At 35.1% G+C, this 24736-nt stretch overlaps 1 protein-coding gene across 4 annotated transcripts in view; it reads left to right on the top strand.

Annotated features, from left to right (window-relative positions):
* USP22 (ubiquitin specific peptidase 22) overlaps positions 1 to 24736 on the top strand; it is a 245338-nt gene that overhangs the window by 202164 nt on the left and 18438 nt on the right. For all 4 annotated transcript variants that reach the window (XM_031940391.1, XM_031940376.1, XM_031940382.1 and 1 more), the window contains 2 exons: positions 5669 to 5816; positions 17988 to 18093. In XM_031940391.1, coding sequence (XP_031796251.1) covers positions 5669 to 5816; positions 17988 to 18093 — 254 coding nt within the window. The remainder of the gene's footprint in view (positions 1 to 5668; positions 5817 to 17987; positions 18094 to 24736) is intronic.

Here is a 24736-nt window from a genome sequence, read left to right as displayed (position 1 = left end):
TTGCTGAATCATCCTGCACGTCTCACCCCTGTTATGTCTATGTCTCAGTGTTCTCATGTGTATGAAGCCTTTTCTCCCTCTGCCCCTTTCACTTGGTTTCACCAGCTTTCTAAGGTTCAGTCTTCATTTCTGCAGGTGGCTTGAGCTCTTTTCTTTCCCACAGCTGCTGCAGACTAGATGTCCTTTTGACATCTCAAAGTCATGTTCAAAACTGAACTCATTTTCCCCTCAAACTCAGCCTCCTTCCTTATGTTCTTTCAGGCACCCAGATTCGCAACCTTGTCTTATCTGTCATTGCTTGCTCTCTTTACCAACTGTTCCAGAGTTATGAGTTACCAAATTTTGTTTTATTCTCCACAATGCCATTCATATCTGTTCTCTCTCCATGGCCACCACCCCAGTTCAGCAACAAAACCTCTTGCTTGGACTGTTGCAATAGCTTTCTAATTATATTTTCAGCTTCATAGTTTTTCCTTCTCTGTTCCATTTGTCACATAGCTGCCAGACTGGTTTTCCTAAAGCAAAAGTATGTCTATCTTTTCTTCTTCTCTGTCTGTCTCTCTTTCCTTCATAGTTGTGGCCCTTGCTTTCCTTCCTAACCTTCTAACTCGTGCTACTCTTCTTTCATATTCTTCCATCTAGCCATCTGGCTGCTATGGCTCCTCCCACCTGTACTCCCCTTCCATTGCTGTGCCTTTGCATGGACATATCCCATGTCTGGAAAACACCCTCACCACCCCTTCCCCCCCCCCAAAAAAAAAAAAAAAAAAAACAAACAACAAAAGCAAAAAATTTGCTTGTGTAATATCTTCCACTCAAAGCTTTGTGATCACGTTCACTACCAAGCCTGTCCCCTCCATCTACATCTCCAAAATTTAGCTTTTCTATATTTATATGGCATAGGAAATTCCCCTCTTATTTCATTGGTAGAGGGAAGTCCTGGGTAAAGACTTTTTTCTCCAGCTCAGATGATCATTTTCTTTGCAACTTCTTCACAACAAAAAATTTTTGCAAGAATTTTTAAGAGCTACCCAGAATACTGAGAGAGACACTGGGCAAGGGACTTGCCCCCATGGTCACACAACAAGTATGCATCAGAGATGAGTCTTGAAGCCCTGTCTTATTAACTTTAAAGCCAGCTCTGTGTCCTCATGCCAGTTTCGCAAACTCAAGTAGGTAGAGGACCTCTAACCAGTCCATAAGTATCTGTGTGCTGTATATAGACTTGGAAAAACCATGTATTAACATTATCTGTATTTTATTGAATTATAAGTTATTTTGTTAAGTATTTCCCAATAATATTTTAATCTGGTTCAGGCTGTACTTTACAATGTAGAGACCCATGGGCCATGTGTTTAACAGCTGTACTGTACCATGCTATCCCGCAGCATGCTTGTGCATGTGTGTATGTGTATGCGCATGCACATATATACATACATATACATACACATGATGTATATATGTTCTCTCACTTAGTAGAATATTAGCACTGAGGGCTGGAACCCCTTTGGTTTGGTTTTATCTATTTAGCTACTAGCACAGGATATGACCCATAGTAGGCTTGTTGGTTGGTTTGTAAATATTGATGGTGCTGATACAACTTAATTTTTCTTGATAGCTAAAGGTCTTTATCTTTACCATTTATAGTCTTTATCATTTGACATTTTAAAGCCTGAAGTTTAAATAATACATTTCTTTGTATTTTAAGCTTGGGATTTCTCTTTGGTAATGGTTTTTGAATTTTATCAATATATACTTAACCCTGACCTTTCAGTATTTCTGGGTGATTTTCCTACATTCCTACATATTCCTGTAGGATATTTCCTACATTGTGATTTTCAAGTTTTTTAAGTCTTCATTATTTTCCTAATAGGCCCTATGATTCTTAAGTTATCTCTGCTTGGCCTGTCTTTACAATCAGTCACTTAGACTTAATTGTCTGTGCTTTCATTTATCCTACTGAGTTTCATTTTTGAGAGCCCTTATGTCTACTTTAATTTCATTTCTGATTTTGAATTTTATGGCTTTTATTTTTCATTTCCTATTTGAACCATTCTGTGGTTTCTTTTTGTTTCATTGTTCTTGAGGTTCTGTATAATTCACCTGCTTTCTTTTTCATTTGGAGTTTGGGATCTTCACTGGATAATTTTTCTTTTTTCATTCCATTTTGTTTTTTTCTACATTATCTATTCATTTTCCCCTAGTTTACCTGCTGCAAGTTTCTTTTACAGCCTTCTTATTGTCTATCCCCTTGATTTAGATTAGTTAGTGCTATGTCTGACTTGTGCACTTTGTTTCCTCCATTCCATCCCTGTCCAGGCTCCTGAGGCTTACCAACATTTATGTTCTGCTTGGTTTATAGGGTCGGTCAGTTCCTGTAGTCATATAGTGTATAGACTCCGTGGTAAAAGACCCACAACTGGGTCAGTACCTATCTGTTCTACGCTGAGGAAATTCTATATCATTAAACTAGCTCTACCCTTCAGGATCTTGCCTCCATTTCATAAATATTCAGCCTTTCTTTTGTTGGACTGGATGATTTCAGTCCTCCCTGTTATTATGAGAGATGTGGTGTGGTTCAGATCTGATTACTGCCAAGAAGGATAGAAGTTTTGTAAAGCTTGAAATGTAAGCCTATTGAATTGTTCAATGCAGGTAGTTAAGATAGGAAATGAGGAAATGCTGCAGTTCATCCTGTTTTATTTTAGAAAGTTTTACTTTGTGTGGCAGAATTCCTTTCTTTTTGCTACAGTTATAATTACTTTTCTTTTGTGTATTTTTTTCTTTTGAGGTTTTGAGGGAGGAAGTTATGTAAGGTGTCCATAAATTTTTAGTGATGTTTAAAACCATTAAAGCTTAAAATTGCACTTAAGACTTCTGGAATACCCTGTCCAAAGACCTTCCTTTTCCTCCTTTACTCTTAACACTCTTCCATTTAAAGATGTTCTTCCTCATGTAGCTTCAACAAATTGTTTCAGGTTGTTACTGGTGTCTGTTTTTCATAGTAGTGGAGATTGGGGATATTTATAGAGGTGATATCTTCTGAAATTTGAAAGAGACATCATGTTTTTCAGGTCCAAAAGAATACATCACTAGTATGGACAATATAATTAATACATTGATATCAAGCCTGTCATTTACTAGTTGTAAATTACTTAGTTTCCCTGGGCCATATTTTCCTCATCTGTAAGGCTCATTCTGGCTTTAATATTCCACAAACGAGGCTGAGTTGCCATCATTCTCTCTAGCTAAAAGTACAAGCCATCTGGATTATTAGAAATAGTTGAAAACTTATGATGAGAGACAGAGAATTCTTTAGGTCGGATCTGTGACCATCACTGTAAGCTTTCTGAACTTGTTATAAAATAGCATTGCCTAATTATTTTGAAGTCAGGTACTGACTGAGCATACTTACTTACATTTAGATATTATTCCCAATAGTATTTTAAACTGAATTTATGTTCTGAATCTTTACAGAATTCTTTTCACCTTAAGTAGGTAGCTATAGTTCACATTTAAAAATAAGTTACAATTAAATGAATGCAAAGCCAAACCTGTTTAAGGGTTTCCAATTTCCTATTCCCTCTCATTCTGCCTCCTATAGGTTAAGACCTATTAATGAGATGCTGGTACTTTGAGCTTCTGAGCATTTATGATAAAAATAATAAAATATATTTAATGATTGCTAATAATGCTGCTTTACTCATGCTTTATTTCTGTGTTTATTATTCTTCAGGTGAATTTTCTTTCTTTCTTTCTTTCTTTCTTTCTTTCTTTCTTTTCTTTCTTTTCTTTCTTTCTTTCTTTCTTTTTTTTTTTTTTTTAAAGAACTAAGTGTTTAAAAGGCCAGCATTTCCTTTCCCTTTTAAATGAAGATACATCTGTAATATTAGTAGATACAGTCTGAGCAGACTGCTTACCTTTTAATAGTATTCTGATTGGATGGGTTTCCTCTTTCCATAACTGAACAGCCAATTATTTGACAGAGTGCTTAATAGATTTCTTTCATCATAATGAAGCCTCATCTCTGAAAAGTAAAATCCATTGCTAGCTAGGTCTGATGTCTGCAGTGGAGTCCTTAGAGAGTGCTATTGGTTAAAATGACCAATGTGCTCTGAGACTAATTGCACAGAGCTATGCTGTAGACAAGTTTTATTGCTGTAGTTTCTTGAATTATGTTGAATAGCATCTGCATCAGCAGATTTCACTTTCCACTCAAATGCTCTAGCACCACTGTCATTCTTGCTGGCAGCTTTTCTCTATTGATCTTTTTTATAAAGAGAAGGCTCGCGCTCTCTCTCTCTCTCTCTCTCTCTCTCTCTTTTTTTTTTTTTTTTTTGCATTGTCTGGATATAGAGATGCTGTTTCCCATTGAACAAAGAGTAGTGCATTGGAAGAAGCAAGTGAGGAGTAGTCAGGGGTCATCGTAAAAATGGTGGTTTTTTTCCTGTTTCTGATTTTCTTCCTACTGTGTACCTTTAAAGGAAAATGTTTTTCTTTCATTATTTCTTTTTGAGTAATAATAAAAAGAGATGAGGTGGGGGAACCTTGGTGGCACTATGGGTAGAGCACTGAAGTCAGGAGGACCTGAGATCAAATTTAGTCTCACTTAACACTTCCTAGCTGCGCTACCCTGCGCAAGTCACTTACCCCAATTGCCGCAGTAAAAAAAAATCCTCTTTTCTCCTCCTCTCCCCCCCCCCCAAAAAAAGGGGGGAGAGACAGAGACAGAGAGAGAGAGAGAGGAAAGATTTTGTTGCTGTTGTTAAGATCTAGCCAGAATCTAAAATAATTGTCTTCTCTACCCACACTCATAGCATTAGCTTTTGAAGAGGTGTCGATTTTATTTCACATCATGGAAAATATTTCATTAAATTGTAGCACATAAACTTGGCAGTGATAGTAGTCATGTAGGTTTTTCTCCTTAATCAATGAGTTTTGCATAAACTTGGGAGGACAATTCATTTTTGAAATGTTCCAAATAAAATATCAACTTGAATGTGTGACATTGCCCATATTTGAATAGACTTTTGCCAACCTCATCCCCAGTGGCAAGAAGCAAATATTAAACCATGTTGATTGTTTTAAATTTAGTCTTGAGGCTAACATTCCCTTTGAAGTATAACTACATAACTCTTTTGTTTATGGAATGTTTGTATCGGTGCATTTATTTCCAGCTTTTCTTTACTCAGGGCCTGAGGTCTTTAAACAACAGAAATTTTACAATAAGTGAGTAATGCTGTAGAGATTCTTTTCTACTTTAGATACCTGTGGGTTCATTTGGCTAATTATTACATTATTATGTTGTTAGCAAGTAAATGTTGGGGAAGAGCTGACAGCTTCACTTGTACTTAGTCTGCTATCACTTTGTCACAATTCATCACCCAGGCTTATCTGCTTCAAAAACAGGAAATCAGAGGTGGGAGGGAAAAGCTATATAAATCATGCTTAAAATGTTCCGTATTTTCCATTCTTGCAAGCTGTGTCTTCATTTTGATTTAATGTTTAAAGGAAATTGAACCATTTTCATCAACAAACTAACTGCCTTAAAAACTCAGGAGTGTAGTTCCTTTTTTTTTTATTTTTTATTTTTTTTTTACCTTTTTGGTGTGTTTTGATTGCAAAGTATAACATTTATTCACAATAAGTTTTTCTTTTTTTTGAGCAGTTTTACTCTGGGCACCGATCTCCTCACATTCCATATAGGTTATTGCACCTGGTATGGACTCATGCACGACATTTAGCAGGGTACGAGCAACAGGATGCACACGAGTTCCTCATTGCTGCATTAGATGTGCTACACAGACACTGCAAAGGTAAGGACCTGGCTGGCAACTCATTCCATCTCATTAATTGCTTCTGCTAGCATTTCAAAGAAGGGGATTTTCCTGACTAGAGTAAAGGAGAAAGAAAGCTTGGGTGAAATATGTGACTGATAAGGAGTTTGTATGTAAAGGATATTTCCTTCCTTTACTTTTACAAACCATGGAATTGATATTATACTTACATCTTATAACCAAGAGAAATATCTAACTAGCTAGAGAAGGATTTCTCCTTACCAGACAAAAAAAAGAAAGGAGAAACTATAAAAGTCTCAGTCAAATGGAATAATAATGTTCATTATACTTTGTACTTGATATTTTGAATTTCCTATTTAAATATGATTGATTTTTCTCTTTTTGAAAATAGTCACACAGCTCCTTACGGCTGCTCCCTCCTGTACATAAACATATAAAACTAGATCATTGGTTTCACAATGCCAATTTGCTCTTTCCACCTTTGTCCTAAATCAGTTTGTTTCAAAGTTAGATTATCTATACTTTTTAAGTTTTAAAAATTGCTTTTATTCACATGCCAGAATCATAGTACATGACCCAAAGTAGAGAATCCAAGGTTTCTGGCTCTTCTTTGGAGCATCTTTGTCTAGTTGTCATGACTTGGTATTATGGATTTCTTCCTGACTCAGCTCTGGTTCGCAATCAACTTAATATTTTTATGGAGCTTAGAGTTTAGACATGATTTGTTCAGCCATCTTTCTGGGGTTTTGCTCAGTAAGGATAAAACTCTTTTTTAGAGATATTAATGTACTATGAACTTATTCAACCATTCTTTAGGGCAATTTGGAACTATGCCTAAAAGGCTATAAAATCATGAAAATCCTTTGACCCAGCAATACCACTCATAGGTCTGTTTCCAAAAAGAGATTATAAAAACAAAAAAAGAAAGAAACTATATGTACAAAAATATTTTAGAGCAGCTCTTTTCTGGTGGCAAAGAATTGAAAGTCAAGAATCTGCCCATCATTTGGGGAATAGCTGGACAAGTTGTATAGTGTGGTTGTGATGGAACACTTGTGATATGAGAAATGAGGAGGAGGATGCTCTCAGAAAAACCTAAAAAGATTTCCATGAGCTCAAAGTGAAATATACTACTGTGTATAGAGTAGCAGAAATACTATAAAATGATTAGCTGTGGATGACTTAGCTATTCTCAACAATACAGTGATCTAAGACAGCTTATGATGAAAAATGCTATCTATCCCCAGAGAAAGAACTGATAGTTTCTGAATAAAGAATGAAGCATAAAACTTAATTTAAGAAAACAAAAACAAAATACAAACTGTGAAATGCTTTCTTTGTTCCACTAAGAAACTTCCAGCTCATCAACCTTTCAGAATAACAGGATCAGTCAATCATCAAGCACTTAGTAAACACATACTACTTAGCAGCTATTGTGCTAGGTGATACCTGTACAAAGAATGAAGCAATTTAAAAAAAACAAAAACAGTTCCCAGAAAGGTAAAACAAATGAGGATCATTTTTTTTTCTGCAAACATAGAAGTTTAGGGTTCTTGGCTCTTCCTCTTTCTTTAGTTAGATGTGCATCAGAGAAATGTCGAAACTAAAGCTGCCGGCATGGTTTTGGTGTCTGTGATGCCATCAGCTACAAAGGTAGCAGCCAGAATCATGAACTTTGCCAGTAAAAAGCTTTTTGGTTCACTTTCACACACCAATGCAAAAATATATTTAGTGTTAATATGGAAAATTCTGATTTACAGGGTCAAAAGATGGGAATTGCTGGTAGTTCCTGATACATAGTGTAAAACTGTAATCCAGAGAGGATAATTGTGCAAAAGACAGAACTCATTGATGTTAGGAGTTAACATGAATGCTTGCTACTCAAGGACAGTTATTTCTCTTCTGTGGGAAATTATTAAATGTGGCTGCTATGCATAACTGCAATAAGAATAAAGTCATTTCAGTGATCGTGTCATTTTTCTTATGAAGACAAAGACATGAAGTGCTTAAAATTTCTCCATTCTGCAGTCAAACCAAGTTGAAGAGGCAAGCAGCATAGTGTATGAGGCTCACAATGGTCAAGCCTCAAGCCAAATACCATTCTTTTTGTTCAGGAATTTCTGTTGCTGGGCAACATTATACTTCTACTGCCCATTAAGGTTAAAGAACCTTTAGATCATAGACGTTTAATCTCTTGCTTTTTCATAAAGCATTTCAAAAAATCTCTTGCATAAAACCTGCATGGCTTCATATCATACAAGTGAAAAACCTTCTATTCTCTTCTGCAGCAAGGTATATATCTTTCTTTGTTTCTCTGGAATAGTAAAAACTACATAGGAGCATAGAGATGGATCAGTTGACCTTTGGGGATATTTTTTTAAGCCCTCATTGTATAATTATTTCAAAATACTGAACCAAAAGCAATCAACAAAGATGCTTGATAAATCATTTTAAAACATAAGACATAAGTAATTAGCCTTTAGGAATAAAGTCTTTATGCTAAGTGCTTCATTCAAGAGTTAGCTAAAAGGGAAAAAACCTGTATCTAAATTAAAGCTGTTGTGAGAACAACAAAGTATGCTGTCATCCAAATGTGAACATTAGCCCCTAAGTCGAATGTATACAAAAATTAACTCCTTGAAGGAGATTACATGAAACATTTCTGAAAGCATTTACAAAGGTAAGACATAATGATTACTACTAACAGAAGAATTCTTAAGAAAGGTATTCCTGTGGAAATGTTGGCTACAAAAGTGCTACTTTTGACTGGGGGCAAGTATAATCCAGAGTCCTGTATTTGGAGTCAGAGGATATGAATTCAGATTTTAGTTCTGCTGTTTAATCTCCGTGTAACCTCAGACATATATATTTATAGTTGAAAAAGACTTTTGAGGCCATCTAACCTATAGAAACTGGTACATAAGAGTCATGACCCGAGTATCATCTGAGGCAGTACTTGCTCATCCTCCCATCTCCTGCCTAGCATGCCTATACACTGTGCCACTGACGAGTTAAAAGGACGAAGTCACAGAGACCACGTAGTGTAATAGAAGAGAAGAGTTTTGAAGTCAGAAGCAGTGTATTCAAATGCCAGCTCTCTTGCTGGATATGCTGCTGACTCACTGTGTATAATTTAACCTTTCTGCAAAATTGGAATAATAGGAACAATAGCTGTTGTTTATATAGGACTTTAACATTCACAAAGTGTTTCATATTATCTCATTTGATTATTTTTGAACTGTCTTCTTTGCAAAGTTGTGTGTAACTCTGAAAGACACAGAAAATGTTCATGAAACGATTGGAAATAGGACTTTGCTGGGAGGTGGGAGAGAAGGTGGGATTTGAGGTAGTAAAAAGGAACTGTCAGAACATTAGAAAAGTGAAGAATGCCACAGAGAGGAGGAAAGGAAGAAAAAGTATGAATGAGCATTTGGACCTAAAAATTAAATTTGTAGTTCTTCCTAAAGGTGGATGAACTGAGGAGGAACAACTGCTTATTCTATAAGAAATGGTAAAATAAAAACATTGAATTACACTCAAATAACACAGTCAAATAAAAATCTGTCTTAGGTGAGGGATCATCCAGTAAGGATCAGAGAGTGAAGAGAGAAGAGTGTTGATTGATAATAATTGCATTCTCAGCAGTATTAAGCCAGTTACTGACCCAGTGGGACAATAGAGAGGCCTATTGTTATTCTCAAGATGTGTATTCAAAGCCTACCAAAACTTTTTAGTGACTACTGCCCTCTTTAGATAGGCACAAATGATACTGCCAAAAGGGGCTTTAAAAATATTTCTAAAGACTTGGGCAAGAAACTAAAGACCATAGGAGCCTCAGTTGTGTTTTCTTCAATGCTTACCCATTGATGACCTTAGATGAAGAAGAGAAATTTTGATTTGGGAAGGAAATAACTGGCTAAGAAGGTAGGGTTCTCATAATGGATTCATGACTTAAAATATAGAGGTAGAGTATAACTAGTGTCTTGCTATTCTGATCAAGTGCTCCTATCTGGAATATTGTATTTAGTTTGAGTCAGTATAATTTAAAAAGGATATTGGTACGCATTTCTAAAGCAAGGGCAACCAAAATGAGTGTTGGGTCCATTTTACATAAGGAGTTAATGAAGGAACTGAGTCTGTTTATGCTTGAGAAGATTCTAAAACACATGAAAAGGCCCTCATGTGAAAGAGGGATTCCACTGTTTCAGTCTGACCCCAAGAGGCAAAAATAAGAGCAATAGTGGGAAGTTACAAAGAAACCAATTTTAGGTTTGGTGTCCTGAAAAACTTCCTAAAAACTGCAGCCATACAAAAAAATGCAGTGGTTTGCTCCTAGAGATTATGGTGTCACTCTCATTAGAGATCCTGAATAAGAGATTGGATAACCATTTATAGGTTAGGTATGGTCATGGCTGGGGATCCTATCTGGTTGTAAATTATACTTGATGGCTCCCAACATCTCCTTCAACTCCAAAACATAGTAATATATGTCATATACTTTATAAACTATGAAGAAATGTATAAATGTCGAGCATTCTTTTATTTTTTGCAAACTATGCAATTCAAAATTATTGGATCCTATAGAGGAGCAATATTTTAGAAAAAGACCACCTGAATTTGTCTTAGGGCAAGAGTCTTGGAATTTGGAACTGGAAAGAAAAAGTCATAAAGATTATAGGCTAATAAAGATCTATTGAAGAAAATAAATATGTTTAACCTTGTGAAGAAAAAACTCAGAAAGATCTGAGGGGTAAGAAAAATTACAGATAGTTAAAAGAAAGAAAAGCATATTGCTTTTTTTTTTTTTTTTTTTTTTTTTTTGGAAATGTTACACGGGTGTGTGTGTGTGTGTGTGTGTGTGTAAGTAATTCTAGGAGAGTAGAGGAAGCAGAAGTATATATCTGATTAATCAACTGTAGTGAAGATTCAGATATTATACATGAGTGAGAATGAATATAAGCATGCTCAGTCAAACCAAGAAGCAAGTTGATTGGTTTTTATCAGACATACAAAAGTACTAATGAGTTTGTAATAGGGAGTAGAGCTAGGTGAGATCATCAGAAAAGGTTCTCCTAAGGATAAAAATCTTTAGCTTTATAGAAGGCAACAAATATGAACTGAGCTGATAATAAGAGTGCCTAAGAGTCTAGCTCATTAAAACCAATTGAGCTAGTAAATTTGGTAGCCTCATGCAAAGTAAGGAATGAATTCCAGAAAGAAAATTAACAATGCATTTGCTTTAATGAAATAACTATTCAAATGATGCAAATTTCATTAAAATAAAATGACAATATCAATATGAGCTGACAAGATTTGTGCTTCAGGCCTAAAGTTAAATGTATTTTAAATACCGTTTCCTAATTTTAAAAATTTCTAAATTTTTTCTTCCACTTAGTCAGTGTTGCAATCAAAATGTGCTGGCAGCTTCACCAACCAACCTTTAATTCTGGGTTTATGATCACAGAAAACTAGAAAATATAAAATTCACTTTGGCAGTCTGTTTGATACTTCAAAAGATGATGTGGGAACATTTCTGAGATATATTTGAAATGACAGAAATCTGACCATAGTCACCGCATTTCCCTTGGTTCTTAGTTTCCTCATCTATAAAATGAAGGAAGTAAGATTAGATGATCTCTGTATTCCCTTTCAGAACGAAATCTGTGATCCCATGATACTTATAAATTGCCTGCTTTCCAAGGAAAGAAAATAGAATTTTGAATTCCATCTATTGCTTTTAAAATATTTATTAAATTGAATTGTCAAACTGACTGAATCTTGGTAAAGTTTACATTTTACATTGGCGATTTTTGCAGTGGATAATTAGTATTCTGCAGATTATATTGATCACAATAATTGAAGTATTCTGATAATATATATTTAAGGTATGTATTTGTGAAATATGTGTAACTCTAATATTTAGGTTTCTGTTGTATTCTAACGGGTGGCAATTGATGGTAGAATGCTTTTTTATCTGGCTTCTTTCCTACCAGATGTTGGGGGTGGGGAGGAGGAGGGTAATGTGGGCAGGGAATGCCCTTCTGTTTAACTGTGAACAAACTTGTAGCATATTCTTTTGAACCCCCCCCCCCCCTCATCGGTGAGCCCAATTGACTTGTGTAATTAAAAAGGGAGTGATTTTATTATCATGTGATATAAATGGCAGTCTGTTAAAGGAATCTGGCAGGGTTCTACCTGAAGGTACACCAAATTTGCAAAAACATTTTTCTCTGTGTTGGTCATTCTGCAAAAATGAGTGTGGTGAATAAGGCTGAATGCAGGGAATAAAGAATGGAAATCAGTATCAAATGTAGAAATGTTTGTGATTTGTCTGTTGGCTATGCTTTTATCAAAGATGAACCATAATAAAATTTTACAATTCTTTTGAGATCATATTGCTTCTCTCTCTCACAAGTTGTCCTTTTAAAGAAGAATGGTGTGATTTGGTGGCAAGGTTAAAGATCATCTCAGGAATAGTACATCACATTCTTTTTGCCAAGTGGTGAAAGAGATGTGAACATCTTAGATCCCATTTTAGAGTAGAACTGAAGCCTTTCTAAGTTAGGAGCCCATCTACTTCTGGAAAAACAATGTCTTCACTCAAGGGGGAGAAAATTATTTGAAAATGGGAAGTCAGACTAAAATTTTTTAATGTCCCTTTTTAAAAAGTCAATGTTTTGATTATATGTAAAACTAGTAAGATGTTTGCTTCAGTTTCTTAATTTAAAAAAAAAGAAGAATCAAAATGCCCAAAAAAGTTGTCTTGCTTTTGTCTTTATATCCCTAGTTTCTCTTGGAAGTTACCTTCCAGAAGAATGTATAGTGCCAAGTGCATAGTAGATACTTAAATACTTCACTGATTTGAGAAAAATACTTGGTAAATATTATTTTTTGTAACATTTCTAGTAGTATCAAGTTTATCTGCTGCCAGTTAGTTTTTTACCTGGAATAGTTCTTTAATCTTAACATTTTTTTTCAAATATTCTAAGGAATTTCTTATCTATTTTAGTTGTTAAAAGCATTGGCTCTAATGAGAAATCCCTTAGTTAAGTTAGTTATTATACATGTTAAAAAAATGTGGACTAATTTTTCCCCAAAAAACATTTTTTCATTCTTTAAGAGTTTCATCTTTTAAAAAAAGTTATTAAACTGTATATACTTTGATCTAAGTATACTTTTTGCTGAGACAATTAGGGTTAAGTGACTTGCCCAGGTCACACAGCTAGGAAATGTTAAGTGTCTGAGATAAGATTTGAACTCAGGCCCTCCTGACTTCAGGACTGGGGCTCTATCCAGAACCACCTAGCTGCCCCTAAGTATACATTTCTTATCTTATCTTATCTTACCTCGATGGTATCTAAAAAAGAGAGATTATGACTTGTATGCACACAAATATTTATAGCAGCTCTATAAAATGAATTGTGGTATGTGAATGGAATGAAATATTACTATATCATAAGAAATTACCCTTCCCCCACTCCCCCCCCCAAAAAAGACAGTTTGGGAGGAAACTAAAATGAATAGACCTATGATCTGATGCAGAATAAACCTTTGAAAGCCTTTAAAGTTCTGATTTATAGAGATAAACCAGAAAGTACCAGAAATTAAGGAATCCCCACCCACCTTCTATTAGAGAGATGATGCTGTTATCTTCCCCATCTAGAATGGATGCTCCTTGGAGTTAGAGAGTAGCTATGTAATGAGGGGAGGAGATTTCACTTTGTGCACCTTCTGTAACATTCAATTAATGGGAATCAGGGGAGGGACTTGTGCTTCAGGCTAGGAAATAAAATACTGCCTTTGGAGTTTCAAAACCCATTCTTGCAAGAATGTAAAATAATTAAAAAAAAGAGATGAAGTATTTTAAATCCAGAAATAGACAAGCATATTTGGATCTGGCCTATGTGAAAATTTGTTTTGATGGACTACGCATAACTTTTGTGAGGATTTTTGTTTTTTGTTTTGAGTGGAAGGAAGAGGTAATAAATGTTTGTAAATAATAATACATTTTAAACTTTTTTTTTAATTTAAATTAAATTTTAATTTTAAAAAAATTTAAAAATTGAATTAAATTAAATTTTAAATTAAAAAAAAAATTGTAGGAGGAAATGACCTTATGTATAACCTTAAGTTTGAATAGTGTGGGCCATTATATGCTAATTACAAGGTAGCTCATTCCATTGCCTTGTAGCATTAATTATCAAATACATCTTCTGCTTTTTTGTAACTTCATTTAAGCCTTCAAATGACAGTCTTTCAGACATTTGAAGCTAATTACTAATAGTCCTTTCTTCTCCAGGCAGAACATAAAAATCTGAATCTTCAGAGAGCTGGGAGAGACCCTGAAGATCTAGTTCAAATCCATTCATTTCACAGATGAGGAAAGTGAAAAGCAATTTGCTTGACTAGCATAGCCAGGAGTTAGAACCCAAGTTTTTGATTCCCAGTGTAATGCTTTTTTTCTACTATTATGCTGTCTCCTCCTTTCCTTATTAGAATTTTATATTCCTCTTACCATCTTTTTTCAACTTCTAGAAGTACTCTACTTTGCCAGGTTTATCTTAAAACTTGGCTCCCAAAATTAAACACTTGGTTTCAAATGGAGTCTGGTATATAACAAGGCAGACCAGCCAGATAGCACAGTAAATAGGGTGCCAGACCTGGAGTCAGGAAGATTCATGTTCCTGAGTTCAAATCCCACCTCACAGCCACTAGCTGGGATCCTGAACTGGTCACTTAAGCCCTGTTTGCCTCAGTTTCTTTATCTGTAAAATGAGCTGGAGAAATAGATTCATGAAGAGTCAAACAAACTAATTGCAATAGGACTGTCACTTTTGTGGTGCAGACACTATATAATAAGAATGTGTAGGATTCTGTGGGGTTGTTTTTGTTTTTGTTTTTTTTTGCTGAGACAATTGGGGTTAACTAGTTCAGGGTCACACATCTAGGAAGTGTTAAATGTCTGAGGTCAGATTTAACCTGGGGCTGGTGCTGTGGGTTAGGTTTTTTTTTAAAATAGTTGTATTGCTACTCTACTAATACTTAAATCCAGCTGAAATTATTTTAGACATGGAAAGCATGAATGCTCATTAAAAATATTTCACTTTACTGAATCAACATGTTCAGTTTTTCTCTTACCTGATCAAATAGCTTTATTCAAGTATATACTTTTCGCTACTACACAGATTAATTCTAAGTATTGTTTATATGGTTTTCCCCACCAACAACTAGGAAAGGAAGTAACTCACAGTGATAGAGAGAGAAATTTGACTGTTACTTGTCTTCTATTGGTGTTTTTCCTTAATATTTTTCATTTTTTTGTCAAGTGAAAGAAGCAAAAGGTAAAATACCTTGATATACACTTTTTAGAGAATGGGGGGTGGGGGGAAGGGCCCAATTATCTTAACCAATTTCATCAGACTTTGAAATTTATTAAGTATGACTACATTCTGAGAACCAAAGATTTGATAACTGATGATCATTAAAATGGCAAATCAATCAATAATTTATTAAGTGCCTGCTGAATGTTGTGTGCTATGCTAAAGCTATAAGGATAAAAATGAAATCACCCCCTGCCTTCAAGGAGTTTACCTTCTTTCTAAGGTTATCATTATAATAAATCATCTAATGGAATTCTACAGAGACTTGCTTTGCTTTAGCAGTCTGTAATACATTTTGCACTATAATCTGGTCTATAAGAATTAGTATCCTGTGATCTATCAGGAAGTTTGTGAATTATGAAAGACTTTTAACATATTTGAATGTGTATCAGACAAAGTACCCACAACCCAACTTGGCTATTGCGATAGGCGATTGCTTTCTTGAGGTTGCCAGAAAAGCCAGTAATGGAGAACTGCATATACTAAAAGAACCTTCACTACAAAACAATATTTGGAATGAAGCAAATATGGATTTCATTCAGGGAAATTTAGTTATGCAGGGACCCAGAATATTAGGTTACTACACCTATAAGGTGGTTCTAAAATCCTAACTTGAGAGAATAGCTGTATCCTGAATCACTTATATATTTAAAGTAGCCTGATCATATGACCTTGAATAGTTGTACATTTTAGCTTAATTAAGAAATTTAAGGAAAACATTCAAGCCTCAATTATTGTGAATATGTTTTGATTTTATTTTTCTCTTGTGTGGTAATGGGTCTAATGAGGTTTCTCAAGGTCTATATAACTATAATAAACTGCTGGGAATAAGCTATTTTTCATTGCCAACCCCTCCATTAATTCATTTGCTATGAAAATGGTTATTTTTGAAGTGCTATGTCATATTCCAAGTCAGTCTTTTTATGGCTGAGTTACTTGTTTTTAAGATAGATAGACATACTATATATAGATATAACATAGATCTTTATAAGCATAGATCTTTGGACTAACAACAGATACTCCTCCTAAAAGTAATTAATAATGACTCAAGCCATCCAGATTGAATATTGGATTGCATCAATCATAAACTCTTGAGTGAGAGGGGGGCTAATTTATGTACTTAAAAAGGAAATTTCTGTAATGAAAGCATTACATTGTCCTTTAAACATCTGCGCCAGAAATTGAACTAAAAGGAAACAATAACTTATGCAGTGTTTAATTTCTTATTATGAACATAAAATATATTTGGATGTGGAATAAAGTCATCACTTTGAAAATATGTCAGTACTTTGGGGTCCTTTTAAATGGAAAGGTTATTATTTTTTAATTACTATTTCCAGCACTTAATGAGAAGGGTGGTAAAAATGTAACCATGATATTATCGCCTGTAACCCATCAGAAATGTATTCTAAAAATCAGTTTCTCAAAAGTGCATTTCTAAGAAAATAGAAGTATTACAAAAAACGAGGAAACCATTGTTAGCACAGTCTTGAGTTAGTTGTAGAAATAAATGTGATATTACTTCATTTAGTAATGTAATTACTACATTTAGAAAATGGTCATCCATATCCTATTTCACACCCTTGGTAAAAGTCTGCCAATATAACACCATGGTCATTTTGCTAGCTCCAAAGCATTACTTAGGCATGTAATATTTTTGTTTGATATAAGTGGAAATATTTTTCCTATGTTCTTATGTCTCTTTTTCATTAAATTTCTTTTTGTGAAGCATCTTATATCTCCATTTCAGTTAAATGTATACTATACAGCTACTTCTATTATAATTCAATATACTTTGTTCACATTATGAAAAACACAAGAGCTTATGAGGAAAATGACATGGTTAAAGACACAATACTCAAAAACTTCATTGGTAACATGTTTAAGAAAAAGATAGGAACCTAATAAAAACAGCCCAATTTGATGCATGTTAAGTGGTTCACAAATACATAATTATAATAAGTAGTTACCTCCAGAGACCATGGGGGGGGGACAAAGGGGGGGGAAGAGAGGTATGATGTACCACTGTGAAATAGTGGATAGACAGTTGGCCTTGAAGCCCAAAAGACCTGAATTCCAAGTCCCACTTTTCTCATATACTGTATATACTGTCTGTGTAATCCTAGGCGAGTCATTTAATTTCTCAGTACTCTAGGCAACTCCCTTAAGACTATAAAGGGCAGACGTGCATTGGTAGAGGAGATTTCCTTATATGAGAGTTCCCTGTATCAATGAAATCATAAATCTTATTGATCTTAGAATTGTTAACTGTTTTGAGATAATGCCTCCTTCAGTTGATTGAAACCTGTCCTGAAATAATTAAGACTATTTTTATTGAATCATATAAATTCCCAATTTTAGCTAAAATGTTCCTGGCTAGGCAAATTCTTCCCTAGCAAATAACACTTAGCCCTTCTGTTCTTGAAAAAGGACTTCCCAACAAAATGGCTGCATCTTCCAAATTTCTTAGCATTTGTGTGAAGGAAAAGGAGGAGATCTCAGAGATATAAGAAGAAGCATACTAAAAACTTTATGCTTCCTCATGACATAAAAATAAACCATTTTTAATTTACTTTTTCTCCTTATTAAAATAGAAAATATTTTGTAAATGTCTTTCTAAAAAAGTTTTTGTTGCCAATTATATTTCCTGTTAAGTGTCTGTTCTTAAATTTGTAGCTCTTTGTTATAGAATGTATTTATATATTTATTTTTGCTGATGGAAAAAAATGGCATGTAGATCCCCAAACAAGAACTGTTGTTTCTTTAGTCCCTTTGAACTCAAAAACTCATTTGTTTTACTTCTATTTAGGTGACGATAATGGGAAGAAAGCCAACAACCCCAATCACTGTAACTGCATCATCGACCAAATCTTCACAGGCGGACTGCAGTCAGACGTCACCTGTCAAGTCTGCCAGTAAGTATGGTGCTCTTAGTTACTTGCTGAGATTGAAGGCAGCTCATCTTCCTAGTGATCCTAAAGTATCAAAAAAACACTCCAATCAGAATCAAACTGGAGCAAAAGTATTTACTTCTTTGTCATTCAAATGACAATGATTTCAAGGTCAGTATTGTTTATTGAATAACCTTGTATTTTCCTGTCATAAAAGCACAGCACATTGAAAGTCTCTTAAAAAGATGAGTATTTGGAGATTGAAGCTTAAAGGCACTACCTAAATTTGCTTATCTTAGTTATTTATAAAACAGAAGGCTAATGGCTCTGAGCAAGAAGCATCTGTAGCAACTACCAGATTGGAAACAGTAGAAGCTTTAAGTAGCCATGTGTTTGAGATTTAAAACAAAATTTTTTTTGTTGTTATTAATATTGACAAACTCACAGTACATATCTTCAACAGTTAATAGTTATGCACTTCCACTTTTGTTAAACATCCCTAATTCATTTTTATATGCAAATTGGCTTACAAACAATAATTTAATTACATATTTATTCCTAAGTATAAAACACATTTGAAGCATGAATAGCATTTGGAGTATATTTAGAGAAGTAGATTTTGTCTAAAAGAAGTTAAATACTTTGCTTAAAGTAATTCTGTCAGTAGATAGAGTTGGGACATGAACCTGCAATTATACTAAACACAAGTAAATCCTACTGAAGACTCAAAGAGTATTTTATTGAGTAGAATAATAGTCTTCTGGGAAAAAATGCTTATCTGTACCTATCTACATAGGTATGTCTGTTTACTTCCCTATTACCCAACAGGAATACTTTCTTATCATACAACAAGAACAGTATACAGAGCAAATCAGGGCTCTGTCCTGCTGGAACTATAATCTTGGACAGAGTCAGGGTAGAACTTGACTTAAAATTTTATGAACAATAATAATGATCATTAGTATTTCATTCTCCTCCCCTTTTAGAGCAGGAGAAAACTGGGGTTATAGAGCTACAAAAAGGAGCAAGTGAGGGAAACTATTTATGAAGACTTTGTAACATGAAATGGGTTCTGGCATCATAATCTACAAAAATTCCTACCTCACAGATTGAGAAAAGAACATTATTGTAGGTACAAGAAAATAATTGTCAGTGTGTAAATATCTCCATTTGGAATACTTGAAAGCAGAAATGCATTCCCTAGAGAAATGATCATTTTCTTTCTTACTCATTGGCTCCTTATATATCCTGACTGTCCATTTTTTACAATAGCCCACTTACCAGGTGTGAATATTTGAGCACTGCTAGCTTCAAATCAGTAGAGTTTGATATCTTCCATGTGTGATTATCCTCAGCTCCTCAAAAATGATGAGATATGGACAGGCACTTTCAGGATCCCAGGACATCCATCTTACAATTATTCGGTGTTTCCCAAATCCCAGTGATCAGGGTCATATTTGAGTGACAGAAGCCTTTGGGTGATTCACATCAGTGATGCACTGCTCTCCAATCACCTTTAGCAACTGGAGGTCTGGTGCTGGCAATTTTGTTTGGTGTTTATGATCTCCTATAAGCTCTGAAAGTATTTGTGGAGATTGGCGTCACTCTTCAGGTTTTCTTTTTTTCCCTCATCTATCTGAAGATGTAGCAGCTTCTCCTTTAGGAGTTTGTATAATTTTCTAATTTGAACTGTAACATTCTCCAGGTTTGTCCCTGTTCATTCCATGTCTTCAAATTGTTTCTCTCTTCAGCAAACATCTTCTGAATTGCCCCTACTTTTTTCTCAAAAAGTGCCACATTTTCTTCAACTTGTCCCTAGAATCTTGTGCAACCACTTCTGTGAGCACTCTCTGGGTTTGGACACAAGACACACAGAAGAAAGGCTAGTCTTTACAGAAGATCTTTTTTTCCTTTTGGTACTTTTCACATGTGATACTTTCCTCCTTAAGCTTCAATAAATAGGATCTGAGGTTCCTAGCTATGCTGACCAACTTTTCTAGACCAAAGCTGCTTTTTTTTTTTTTTTTTTTTTTTTTTTTACTATAAACTTTTAAAAAAATTTTCGGTAGAATTTTATTTTCCAAATGCATATAAAGATAGTTTTCAACATTAGTTTTTTAAGTGCTTTGACTTCCAGATTTTTATCCCTATCTCTGTCATCTTCCCCCTCCCCCAAGACAGCAAGCAATCTAATATAGGCTAAATATGTGCAATTCTTTTAAAAATATTTTCATATTTCTCATATTATGCAAGAAAAGGGGGAAAAAATACAAAGATAAAAATACTGTGCTTCAATCTACATTCAGTCTCCATAGCTCTCTCTGGTTACAAATGGAATTTTCCATCCTGATAGATCAAAGCTTCTTAAACTATGGGTTGTGACTCTATGTGGGGTTATATAACTGTATCCTCAAATTATGATTTTTTTATCACTAAATCTTTGATTACTTATTTTATATATCTATAAAAGGTATCATATAAAAATTTATCAGGTGAAAAGGAGTTGTGAGTTTAAGAAGCCCTATTCTAGACAATGCTTGGACTCTAAGCCTCTCTAAAGCTCTTTCGCACTCCGGGCTGGCCAACTTCTCGCCAACTCCTGGCGAGACACAGGTGACAAAAGCTATGGTCACAGCCCAAGATCATTGGTTAACCAAAGCAGTCCATGCATACCTCAGCTATAGACAGCACAACTCTGATGGGCTGGCCACCAAAGACAAGCACTCATATGCATATGCTCAGGAAAAAAAGCATCCTACAAAGACACTTTCAAGGTCTCAGCTTTGAAATTGATTGCATACCATGGACCCTGGACCCTGGAACAAGACTACCCAGCATGGTGTGCCCTCATCAAAGAAGGCACTGTGCTCCATTAGCAGAGTAGAATTGAATTAGCCTAGAAGAAAAATGAGGTGCTCAGATTTAGAGAGTTGTTGTTGTCGTTGTCGTCATTGTCCCCATACTTCCCTCCCCCTTTCTCCCTCCTTGTGTGCACATGGACTGGTATGTCCCACCTGTTGTTGAGTAATCAGAGTATTGGTCTGATCAGACACATTTTGATGTTCTTTGATTGAATGATGGACAACAACTTAATTGAAGTCCTCCATGCACACAGGTCAGGGCAGCTCTTCCTTAAGATACTTAGCTATCCTGTCCTAGCCATCTTCTTTGGTTTGTACTTTTTACCTATAACTTTAACTGCTTTGGTTCTAGAGCCCGCAAAGGTGGGAATCCCTGAGGTGTTTTTGTGTTCTTGAATCACTAATCCAGGGACTGACACTCTGTACTTCCTTAGATCTATGAGATCTTCTTTCTGAAGTTCCAAAAGTTCACATCCACATGTGAATCTGAAAGAGCTAACTTGCCTGGTTCATAACTTCGTGTTTTTAAGGTTCTACTTTTGACTGGATTCCAGGGCTGACTTCATAGCTGAGATTCAGTTATCTAGACAAAAGCTTCACACTTTTGATTGAATTAATTTTTTTTTTTAATTATAGCTTTTTTATTGAAAACATATGCATGGGTAATTTTTCAACATTGACCCTTGCAAAAATTTCTGTTTCAACTTTTCCCCTCCTTTCCTCCACCCCCTTCCCTAGATGGCAGGTAGTCCCATACATGTTAAATATGTTAACATATATGTTAAATACAATATATGTGTACATATTTACACAGTTTCCTTGTTGCACAAGAAAAATCGAATTTAGAAATAAAGTAAAAATAACCTGGAAAGAAAAACAAAAATGCAAGCAAACAATAATTGAAAGACTGTAAATGCTATATTGTGATCCACACTCATTTCCCAGTATTCTTTCACTGGTGTAGCTGGTTATGTTCATTACTAATCAATTGGAACTGATTTGGATCCTCTCATTGTTGAAGAGAGTCACGTCCATCTGAACTGATCTTCATAGACGTCAACATGGAAAGAAATCATGGAACTGAACACCAAAGATGGAACCAGCTGAAAACACTCTAAGGCATAGTGACTCAATGTAGAAGACAAATTCTCTCATTGAATGGTGCTACATCACATAAATTATGAAGATCTGAGTAACTAAACAATTTATTCCCATATGGCAGACCCCATACAATTATAGTACTATAATGTAAAAGATGTGTACTAATGAGCAGATGGAAGATGCAAAAAAGTGGAGAGATTTTTGTAACTGTTTGTGAAATCAAGTATTAATCTATGTAAAAAAAAAAAAAATTGATCCTCATATAGTATTGTTGTTGCAGTGTACAATGATGTCCCGATTCTGCTCATTTCACTCAGCATCAGTTCATGTGAGTCTCTCTAGGCCTTTCTGAAATCGTCCTGTTGATTGTTTCTTACAGAACAATAATATTTCATAACATTCATATAGCACAATTTATTCAGTCATTCTCCAATTGATGGGCATCCACTCAGTTTCCAGTTTCTGGCCACTACAAAGAGACCTGGCACAAACATTCATGCACATACAGGTCCCTTTCCCTTCTTTAAGATCTCTGGGATATAAGCCAAGTAGTAACACTGCTGGATCAAAGGTATGCACAGTTTGATAATTTTTTGAGTATAGTTCCAAATTGCTCTCCAGAATCTTTGGATCCGAATAGAATTCACTTATAACAAACACTTAAATACCTATTACTTACTTACAAATTACACGGGGGCTGAATCTAACAATAATTGCTAGCATTTATAGAGGATTCTAAGTTTTGCAAAGCCTTTTACAAATATTAACTCATATGTTCCTTATCCCAACTTGGGGAGGTAGGTGTATGTTAGTATTATCCCTATTTTAGAGGTGAGGCAGCTGAAACGCAGAGATTTCCCCAGGGTTAGTGCATGTCTAAGGCTGAATTTAAACTCAGATCTTCCTCACGCCAACTGTAGCACCCTGTCCACTCTATCACCCAGCTGTAATGTAACTATAAGTAAAGACAGGGAAAGATTCTTACTGTTAAGGAAAAGATGCAGTATTGTTGTTTGAATCTCTTTAAGTTTCACATTGTAGGTATTAAGCTCTGATATTCCCCTTACTGGTCCATGGATTCTTCTCTCAGATTATCCACCTGAGGGAAACCTCAATTTTAGAGTTAAAATCTGCTCTCGGATACTCACAATTGGCAAGTCACTTAACTGCTTTGTCTCAGTTTTCTCATCTGTAAAATGAGGATAATAATGGCATCTATCTCTGTCCCTCTCTTCCCCCCAAGTTTGTTGTGGATCAAGAAAGATAATAATTGTACTATGCTTAGCACAATGTCTAGCACATAGTAACCACTGTATAAATGTTAACTGTTATTATTATTACCATGTATATCCATTGTGATCATAGCTAATCCTCACAATTCCTCAATCCAATTAAATTGGCTTCATGAGCCACATTTCCTTAGTTTTAAGATGTTTCTTTGAAAATCTAAACTTTATCAAACTGTGCATACCCTTTGATCCACCAGTGTTTCTACTGGGCTTATAAGCCAAAGAGATCTTAAAAGAGGGAAAGGGACCTGTATATGCAAGAATGTTTGTGACAGCCCTTTTTGTAGTGGCCAGAAACTGGAAACTGAATGGATACCCATCAATTGGAGAATGGCTGAATAAATTGTGGTATATGAATGTTATGAATATTATTGTTCTGTAAGAAATGACCAGCAGGATGATCTCAGAAAGGCCTGGAGATACTTACATGAACTAATGTTGAATGAAATGAGCAGGACCAGAAAATCATTATTTACTTCAACAACAGTACTATATAATGATCAATTCTGATGGACGTGGCCATCTCCAGCAATGAGATGAACCAAATCATTTCCAATAGAGTAGTAATGAACTGAACCAGCTACACCCAGCGAAACAACTCTGGGAGATAACTAAGAACCACTACATAGAATTCCCAATCCCTCTATTTTTGTCCACCTGCATTTTTTATTTCCTTAGGATAATAATACGCTATTTCAAAGTCTGATTCTTTTTGTACGGCAAAATAACTGTTTGGACATGTATACTTATATTGTATTTAATTTATACTTTAACATATTTAACATGTATTGGTCATCTTGCCATCTGGGGGAGGGGATGGAGGGGAAGGAGAGGAAAAGTTGGAACAAAAGGTTTGGCAGTTGTCAATGCTATAAAATTACCCATGTATATAACTTGTAAATAAAAAGCTATTTTTTAAAAATTACTTGTTTCTTTAGAAATTTAAAAAAAAAAATTGCCGAAAAAAAGAAAATCTAAACTTTGATTTTCAGCATCCAGTTGAAGAATTATAGTCAGTTTACTTGGGACTCAGTCTTTCCTTCTGGCTCTTTATTTTCCCATTAATCCAAAAATTTTAAGGATAAGCACTCCTTTTCCTTGTCCTTTTGCTTGCTTTGTTTTAGGAAATTTCTATCCTAGTCATCTCTTAGAACTTTATAAACCAAACTTCCTCTTTTTGGCCACCATTTTCCCCTGGGTATCTGGCCTGGAATCCAGCATGCTAATTGGTCATTGCCTCAGTCCTGTATTAGATAAGAGACTAGCTTCATTTTACTCCCTGCCTTCTCATCCTCTCCCCCAGCATCTCTTCTCCCCAAAATGGAATCTCATTCCCACCAGTATTTCATTTTAATGGACCAATAAGGGTTTTTGGTGTCACTTAGACATTTCTTGTTGTCATGGCTTTATTAGGTA

This window comes from Sarcophilus harrisii, chromosome 1, assembly GCF_902635505.1.
Source record: "Sarcophilus harrisii chromosome 1, mSarHar1.11, whole genome shotgun sequence".
Classification (NCBI taxonomy): Eukaryota; Metazoa; Chordata; class Mammalia; order Dasyuromorphia; family Dasyuridae; genus Sarcophilus; species Sarcophilus harrisii.
The sequence above is the reverse complement of the archived record's forward strand: the minus strand, read 5'-3'. Positions and strand labels throughout refer to the sequence as shown.